Source organism: Malaclemys terrapin, chromosome 5 (assembly GCF_027887155.1).
Source record: "Malaclemys terrapin pileata isolate rMalTer1 chromosome 5, rMalTer1.hap1, whole genome shotgun sequence".
NCBI lineage: Eukaryota > Metazoa > Chordata > Testudines > Emydidae > Malaclemys > Malaclemys terrapin.
The window spans coordinates 134,682,200-134,691,768 of record NC_071509.1 but is presented as its reverse complement, the minus strand read 5'-3'; the positions used below and the strand labels follow the sequence as shown (position 1 = coordinate 134,691,768).

The following is a 9,569-nucleotide window of genomic DNA, read 5'->3' as shown; positions in this document are numbered from 1 at the left end:
TTTTTAGCATTTTTTAAAACACTGATTTAATTTAGAACCTCTTATGAACTCAGCCAGGCACATTCTCTTACATAGAGAAACTATGAGACCATAAACATGATGCATAGCACAAGATAAGAAAACGCTTTCAATGTTACTTGACTCCATGGCTAAATGTTTGCCCCAGCTGGGCATTGATGACCTTTCTTATGCCCATTAAATAGACAGTATTTGAACCGCAAATTGTTGATTCTGGGTAAAATCCTGGCCCCATTGATATCAGTGGCAAAAACTCCCGTTGACTTCACTAGGGCCAGGATGTCGTCTTTGTTATTCATTCAACTGGCTATTTTATTCTATTCCAGAAGCTCCACCATTTCATTAAGTGGAACTCTATCAGAAACATGCCCTTTCAGCTACCTTATGTTTAATTTAACAGTTTTTGCAGTTTACCAAAAATTTTACTTGTTAAGTGTTTAAGTTACCCCAACAGATGGAACTTCAGGATAACAAACACTGGAACTCCAGCAGGGCTGTAAACCCTCCAGGATTGTCCCGGAGTCTCATTATGTCATGTGATGAAACCTCCAGGAATACGTGCAACTAAAATTAGCAACCCTAAACTCCAGTGATAAAAGTTTGCTAGGTCTTGATATTTTTAAAATACTACTGTCCTATACATGCATAAATACAGGTGGTACACAGACCTCAGGTGGGGTAAGGTTTTCATGAAAAGCACTTTGTTATAGAGAGAGCTGTTAATCCCATAACATTTAATAGGCTGTCACCAACATTTAGAGCTTCCACAGATTTGTATTTATTTATTTTTTTAAAAAACAGCTGGGCTAAAAGCCTGTTTTTAATATTTCAAAATACCTGATTCCAGGAATGTCCTTTCTCCTAACATGGATCTTTTTATTCTGTAACCCCACAAATTCTGCCATAAACAAAGTCAGAAACTAGGATTTAATAGGGCTAATAGACTCCTAACATAATAATGAACTGCAAGCATTTGCCATGTAAAGAGAAATCAATAATCTTTACAAGAATTGTAGTCAGATGTAGGTTTTGGTTCTCTAAACAAACAAAAAATCTAATGAGTAAATCTTATGCTACTGTCCAATAATCATACTTGCTTACTTTTCATTTTTTGTAGTAGTACAATAAAATTTTAATGACTCCAGATGAAAGCAAAAGGACAACGAGACTACCTTAGATAGTATCAATAATGTAAAATAGCTATATCCATTGCTGAATTGAGAATACACAGTACAACTATAACTGCAGATTAAGGTCTCCAAATTCAAATACAACTTTTTGATACTGTAGTACCCAACTGCTCATAAAGACGGTATTCACAAATTGGTCCAATCCTGTTCCCACTGAAGTCACTAGAAAAATTCCCATCTGCCTCAATGGAATCAGGATATGGGACAAAACTTAAAGGCAAAAGAGCTACTATCAAAAATAATCATTTGATGGGCCCTAGTCTGCAATCCTTAGTCATGTGACTACTTGCACTGAGATTATGTCAGCTTCAGCAAAAGTTGCAGGACTAGGACTTCATTTGTATTTAAAATTGTGAATATGCCTATCCATGTATTTGACATGTACACTATTACAAATACATGCACACATATACTTGATCCATAAATACTTTGCTGTAATTAATTCTAGGATTTCTGTTGATAGCATGTGTATATAAGAAAATACTTCAAGTTGTTTGTGGCTGGCATTTTATATGTAGTGTACTTTTTCATTTCTCACCTAACTGTTCCAGATCTGAATGATTAAAAAGCATATAGAAAAGACAAGGTGATTTTTTAAAAGCCATGACACAGAAGGATTAAAATATTTTCACCTTAGAGGAAATAGCACAGAAAATAAAATACAAGATGGATAGTTTTTTTAGGACTTATTTTGTAGATTTCGTATATATTGTATTTACAGGAAACATATGTATGTACAGTTGCAATGGGACTATAGCCTGCTTACTAACTCATTTTCCACACGGTGAAAACACTGTACAGTAAAACCAAACCACAAAATAAATGCATTTCCACTGCACAAAATTACTCCACTTTTGGTTAAAAGGGTTGTCAGTCAAGCAAGCAACAGTTCTCCTAATTCTCCTCCCCATAGAGTTTAAGTCATTTTAATAGGCCACTGAAGAAAAAGGATGCAGCCATTTGACTAAAATACATTTAGCAGAAAAAGTACGTTAAAATTGGTTTTGATAATTTCGTTTGAGCCTTTACACAAACAAACCTGTTTTAAACTCTTCTAGCAGCGTATTTGGGATTTTACATTTATCCTACCTAAAGATTTGGAGCATTTGGGGATTTAAAGACAGATTTGAAACACTATGGCAGCTAACAGTAAACCTGCATACAAAGCTGCCAGTAAAGCCTAAGACTACTTATTTCACGAGACACCTTGAAATAAGTTTTTATTTTTTTTCCTCCTATTTTTCCTTCAGCTCTACTGAGAGTCATATACCATCCCCTTCTCCACCAAACTTCAAATAAATAATACATCAAAACATTTAAATGCAGAAATCTTAAAAGGGGTGCAATAAATAATATATGTAACAGCTCTCAGTGAAATAACACATTTAACCAAACTGTTCCAGGCAGAAACTGATTTTTAAGTCCCATCTTTAAACTGTGCACTTCAGATAAATATATTATTTCACTTTGAGCTACTGTGGATTTACAATATACACGTATTGGATTTATACATATTAAATACACATATGAAGCACTTATGATAAAGAGCAGATTGCCAATATATTGAAGCACAGTTTCTTTCTGGATAAAGTACACACAGATCATTGATATTTATATTAAACGTGTATTTCAAGTTTTGTTGCATTAAAATAGATTCCCCACTCTCTTAGGTGCAGGAGTAAATATTGCTGCTTCTGAAAGTCCCTAATCAAGAATTTCTTTTAAGTTTGCTATGTTCTCTGTATTTCATGAAATTTGACAGTCTACTTGGTCACAGTTGGTGAGATGTCCTACATAGTGCCATGGTGGTGAACCTTACCATTCTAGTGCAGGTAACTTTCCAACTCTCCCATAGCACTATTACAACCAACAACATACTATATCTGTACTTTAACAAGAAAGAAAGTTTACACACTATGGCTGGAGTCAATACAAACTGGCTAGTTTCAATACCACAGAAGCCCACCTAATCCGCCCCACTCCTCCAAATCAACATTTCTGGGATTATGAGGGCTTCTGTGACAGCAAAGTGTCACAGAAAGCTAAGTGAGATGGAGTTACTGAACCCAGCTCTATAAAGATTATGAGTACAAAACATAGCTATACATTCATTACAAAATGTTTGGAGCCTGATCTTTCAGAGATGCTGAGCACCCACAACTCCATATAAAGTTAATGGGATTTGTGGCTGCTACCTTGGGGGGGGGTGAGGGGGGAGAGGAAGAGGGGGCGGTGGAAATCAGACTTGTGGTTTTGAAAGGATTTTTAATAGCGCCTGCCTTCTCTACCATACCATTGTAACTGGATCAAGTGATTACAACAGAGCTCTGACAGACGTGCATACAGGAGACCACCTCTTACAGATTTAGGCTATATATTACTGAAGCACATCCTACAAAACTAATAGCAGAAATGTGCTTCTATTATTTACAAAATATAAAGTGCATTATTATTTAATTATAGAACTGACAGACTTTCTGCCTGGACCACACAGCTTTAAAACAGAGGTGAGGGCTTTAATGTAAAATTCTCTCATGAGAACCTATTAATTCAAGAGATTCAGACTGATGCTTTTCACCCTGTCCTCTTAGAATTGTTTTTGGCCATGCTCTTTAGTGCAAACAAGCTTGTGTTTTTCTCAAGTTTAAGGGTCAGGCAGTTTTAGGGCTTAAAGAATGACCATCTATTTAGAATGCACTGGGAATTCAATATTCCTTTGTGTTATAATGGGCCCTTCTGCTCATAAGAAGCATCATACTGCTGCTCTCTAAAGCTGGGACCACACTGCCAAAAATAATGAGGAACCCGTTTCCAAATGTAATCAATGTACGTTTGCATTGCTACATTTTGAGTTTGTTGGTGTTATGCTTGGATCATAGTATTTGCAATCAGTGCTTTACATGTCTATGGAAAACTGGTAGTCAGTGTTTTAACTGCAGATGGCTGGCTCAAGCGTCGTCCCAGATACTCAGGTTCGTATCACCGTGTGAGAGTAAGTGCACTAGCTGATTTTACAAAACACAAGGCAACACTTACCTGTGTATCAGAGCTGAGAACTGAGCTTGTTCAGCAGCCAGCAGGTACTGACTTTCTGGGGTAATAGTTACAATACATCAATGCATTTCTGAAGGCCAATTAATAAATACAGGAAACCTAATTATGAAGCAGTGATGCAAACTGATACCGGTCTACATCTTCACTGGAGCACTTTCAATAGCTAATATGTAGTCTGGCTCTAATTCTCCAAAATGGCAACTTGATAGCAATAACAATGCCACTTTGCACTGGTTTGTTTTTTAAACCTGTGAAAGAAATGTATTTTTTAAATTACTAATTACTTGCACAATTAAAATATTTTTCTCCATTAAGAGCAAAAGAACACATGGAATGCAAGATTATCTGCATTGCACATATTACGTTGGAACAATTTCAATGAATGAGCTTTTTATATCGAGTGATACAAACATTATTTTAGACTGGAAGATGCTGAGTGTAGAGGGGAAAATCCACGAGAAGATGAGGTGCAAGGGGAGAAGTGAGCATAAAAAGGTTCTTACATTCATAGTTCCAGATTGCTGGAAGTTTTGACAAGTTCATCACTACTTTAGGCACTGTGATGGGCAGCAGCAATCAGTGAGATGGTAACTTAGGCATTGATGAATCATTCACTAATATTCTGCTATCAAGCCAACAATAGTATAAATTGTTATTTCAGTATTTTTTTTTTTTTTTTTTTTTTTTTTTTTTTTTTAAGTACTTCACTATCCAATAGGAACCATTAGCTCTAGGACTTAGGTTATAACCTTCAATTGCTTGGTCATGGCCCAAATGGCCCATTAGCAATTCAAGTGACTAAATAAGAAAATTTTGCTTTGGATTAGAAAATATCTGAAACAGCAATCAATACATTAGTGATTAGTTTATGGTATTTTTTTGACACTAGGCCAACTGGTTGTTAGCTCTAAGGGAATCACCTAAAACAGTGAAATTAACTTCTTTACATTTTTCTTTTCGGTCACAGGCGTAACATGTTCCTAATAGTTCTTTGCTGACTTTGGTGCAAGCTTTTTTGTAGGTTGATCATTTTTAGCACCCAAACTAAAGGCCAGATTTTCACTTAATCCCCACATACAGTCCTTCTTGATATTACTAATGGTATATCAGATCAAAGACATGATAAGGTGTTTGAATTTAGTGTGGCCTTCAAGTGTGCAGGCAGATTAAAATTAAGACTGGGGACAATTTTGGGTTGCAGATAAGTGTGTTTAAACAGATTAAACTTTACTGTTCGGATTAAAAGATAGCACACTCAGCTACTTCATTAAAAAACATGATTTGGGTGGTGATAAATTTCTGTAGATATACAGTAGCACTTAAAAAAAAAAAAAACATTAAAAAGGTAGGCAAAATGGAGTCTCTAAGCAAGGGATTTATAGCCCAATCCAACTCCCATTGATTTCAGTGAGAGATGAATTGGCCCCTAAATGCTGAAAAATTTCTTCATAAAAATAAATCTGTTTTTGCTTTGAGATCCAAAAGCATTTAGAATATTCTCTGTCCCCTTTCTAACTCAACCCTCCTGAACAGATAATGCTACACATTTCCCCTCCAGGCAGAGTATTTGGATTTCAAGGCAGCAATCTGTGGGAAGTTGTAGCTCCATAGTCTTCAAGGGGACTTCACGCAGGCCTAACAATCTGGCCACGTGAATCAAATTGCAGGATCATGGCCCCAGCTTTAACATGGTGGGGAAGGAGTGATGGAGGTGGGGGCATAGATATTATCTTGGAATACTAAAACCTATAAAAATAATAATTTGTAATGGAAATGCTGACACAGCTTTAGCCATTGCATTGTAAATGCGCTACCAATAAGTGTGAAATTAGAGAAGCATTTTTATACCAATTAAGTGGTGCACCAAACTCTCCCAAAGGTTTTTCCTCAAAGTAGAAGGACGAAACCAGAAGCTATCCTCATACTTTTAACATCATACCTGTGTTACTCATACAATTGGGAGAAAACCCTGAAAACCCACTTGCAACAAACATTCAGCCACCAAAATGCCCACTTCCCAGCTCCTTGCTAGAGCCCCCCAAACTACCAACAATATAAAAATAGTTTTTTGAAATTTTGAGAGCACATAAAAAATCCTCAACCTTACATGATGTAATATGTAGATGAAGAATGGATTATTTTCATTAATTTGGGATAACCCATCACAATTAAAACACTGCTTTACTTTTCTGTGGCACTCGAATTTTTTGGTTACCACAGAATAATTAAGCTAAGAAATTAATATTCCACTCCTTGACAATCCCTTATAAAGGCTTGACCTGCTATCGAGATTTTATCCATAAAGAACATTGCTTAAAATTCAGTAATTAGTGAACACTGATTTAAAATGTCTACCTTTCCTCGTATAAGTAGATAAAATGCATACAAAGTCAATTTTTGTGGTAAATGACCTGTAGTTAAGCTTTTCAGATTTTAACTCAGCATGGACAATATTCAGTTCTGGAAAACCCGTCATAAGCAGAAACCAATACTTTTCAGCATAAGGTACGTCTGGCTTTTTTGTATCATGTTCTAGTGCAACACAAGCCTTACCTAGACTATTTAAAGGTCAGAATGTCAGATTTTTGTGCTGATATGCATACTTTCATAGTCTTCAATACTTGAAACAGCTGATTCATTTAGATTTGGGAGGCTGATATTCCCATAGGAATTAGAGAGATGTGTTGGGTGTCATTTAACATAACCAGACTTCAGAAGTATTATATACTGGAGTTATTACTAACAACAGGAAAAGGACTTACAAAAAATGCGGGGCAACTTCTTCAAACTACTAAATATTCAAACTACCTCTAGCCAATTTATGGTTTTCTGTTTTGCCTGACGACCAGTTCAAACGCACTCTATTCCAGACCCTCTTGCTCTTCACCACTGTCACCTGTGACATCCATTCTTTTCTCTTTATGGCTGTTGTAAATTCTCCTCATTTCTTCTTCATACTTGATAAAGTTTTCCCCAAACCTTGTCCACGCTTTATACGGGACAGTGATGGTGTTACGGTAAGGTGGTCTCACCTCACTTACCTTCAAAAAAATGCCATACCTGTTAGATCCCACATCAAAGTAGAACCGCTTGTTGTCCACCCTGAAGGAAGTCCCCTCTGGAAGCTCAAGGGGTTCATCACCCCCACCTCTTCGTTCTTCTATATCTCCCTCCCCATATTCTTCAATTAGCTGGACCAAAGCATCCCTGAATTCAATCATCCCTTGGGCTGGAAGGACAATAGTCTGTTCCTGTCCCAAATTGTGGCCAAAATAACCTATCATGCCCGGTCCTCTAATCATGGTTTGTCTAATCCTTAAGAAACGCCCACGTTGATTTTCCTTCAGGTCTAGATAATACTTCCTGTTGTCTCTTTCTATATACTCAGTTTTCAGGACACTGTGAGGATGCTCTTCGGATTCAACAGATGCTGGAGGCGAAGGCAGATGATGCTGTTGCCGCCTTCTCAAATCTTGATCTTTGCCATTACTGTGTTCATGTCTATGACTCTGGCTGCCTTTGAGGCCCAAATGGGCATAGTGCTCTATGAAATCTCCCAGATAATCCTTCAGCTCAGCAGCCACAGACAAGGAAAGAGTCAGTTTGCTTTTCCTGATATTTTCCTGCCTGCCTCTTCCTATCCAGACCTCCGCTATCTTCAGGAAGCGGCCTCGGGAACTCTGCTTCACATCCAGATAAAATCGCTTTTTCTGGATGTCCACCCTTTTGGAGGCTAGCTCCTGGATCTCCATGCAGCCCCCCTGAGAGGAGGCAGGATAGTGATACTGCTGTTGAGACTGGGAGTAAATGCTCCTGTGCAGGCTGGAGCCCCCCACACTCCTTCCTCCTGCTCCTCCTCCTCCTCTCCCTCTCTCCATCTTTACCAGTCAGCTGGAAATAACAAATATATAACAGACACAGACCATAAGATCAGTGTCAGGAACCTGCGCTGCTTCTCAACATATCTCTGCTCAGTGTTACTTTCCCCACAAAGATGCTTGTACCCCGGGCTCCTACCATGACACTCCGCAACTTGGGAAGAGATCCCAATCTCCGTGACTGCTTCTATACTTCCACTTTGTGTGTCACCCTCAAACTTCTCCAATAACCATCCCGTCACAGCCCCCATCACAACTACCCTCCCACCAGCAGCCACCCCACAACGCTCCTCCCCTGATAATCATCCCCATAGCCCCGTTTCTGTCACGCTCCCCCTGTCTAGTCTAACTGTCTACCCATAGTGCCACTAATCTCCATCATTACAGCCCCCAGGACTGGGGGATTCCCCAGGAGACTGGGTGTCACTGGCATAGCACCTCTCTACTGCCACACAGTCCTCTGCAATTCCACCCCCGTCTTACCACTCTACTGCCCTCTAGTTTGTCCCTGGATGCAGCCCTCAGTAAACCCCCATTTCTCCCAGTGATGGGGGCCCCAACCACCCAACAGACATGGTACGGCAGACCAGCCCCCCAGTGACCACCTTCCCCCAGGCTGCAGCACCCCACTGAACCCCCACTCCCCATGACTCCCTCCTCAAGGCTGTAGTGCTCCACCGAACCCCCACTCCTGTGACCCCTACCCTACACGGCAGCCCCACCGAACCCCCACTCCCCATGACCCCCTTCCCCACACCGCAGCCCCCCACTGAACCCCCACTCCCCTTGACCCCCTCCCTCACCCCGCAGACCCCCACTGAACCCCCACTCCCCTTGACCCCCTCCCTCACCCCACAGCCCCCACTGAACCCCCACTCCCCGTGACCCCCTCCCTCACCCCACAGCCCCCACTGAACCCCCACTCCCCGTGACCCCCTCCCTCACCCCACAGCCCCCACTGAACCCCCACTCCCCGTGACCCCCTCCCTCACCCCACAGCCCCCACTGAACCCCCACTCCCCGTGACCCCCTCCCTCACCCCACAGCCCCCACTGAACCCCCACTCCCCGTGACCCCCTCCCTCACCCCACAGCCCCCACTGAACCCCCACTCCCCGTGACCCCCTCCCTCACCCCACAGCCCCCACTGAACCCCCACTCCCCGTGACCCCCTCCCTCACCCCACAGCCCCCACTGAACCCCCACTCCCCGTGACCCCCTCCCTCACCCCACAGCCCCCGTTGCTAGGCGAAAGGGGACACTTACTCCATTACCGCAATTGCCCTTCACCAACCGCCACCGCCGCCCGCCGCTCCCGGCCGCCGCGCACAGTCCCGCCCAGAACCGGGAAGGAGCATCCCCCGCCGCCGACTCCACTCCGCCGAGAAACACGGCGGCAGAACAGGGCCCGCGCCACAGGCTCGGGGGAT

At 41.4% G+C, this 9,569-nt stretch overlaps 1 protein-coding gene across 1 annotated transcript; it reads right to left on the bottom strand.

The window, feature by feature from the left end:
- Positions 1–687: 687 nt before the first annotated feature.
- Positions 688–9,493, bottom strand: PURG (purine rich element binding protein G). Its single transcript, XM_054028871.1, has 2 exons — positions 9,406–9,493; positions 688–8,153 (listed from the first exon to the last, which is right to left on the bottom strand). The coding sequence occupies exon 2, from the start codon at positions 8,138–8,140 to the stop codon at positions 7,124–7,126; it is 1,017 nt and encodes a 338-aa protein (XP_053884846.1). The 5' UTR covers positions 8,141–8,153; positions 9,406–9,493; the 3' UTR covers positions 688–7,123.
- Between the last annotated feature and the right edge of the window lie 76 nt (positions 9,494–9,569).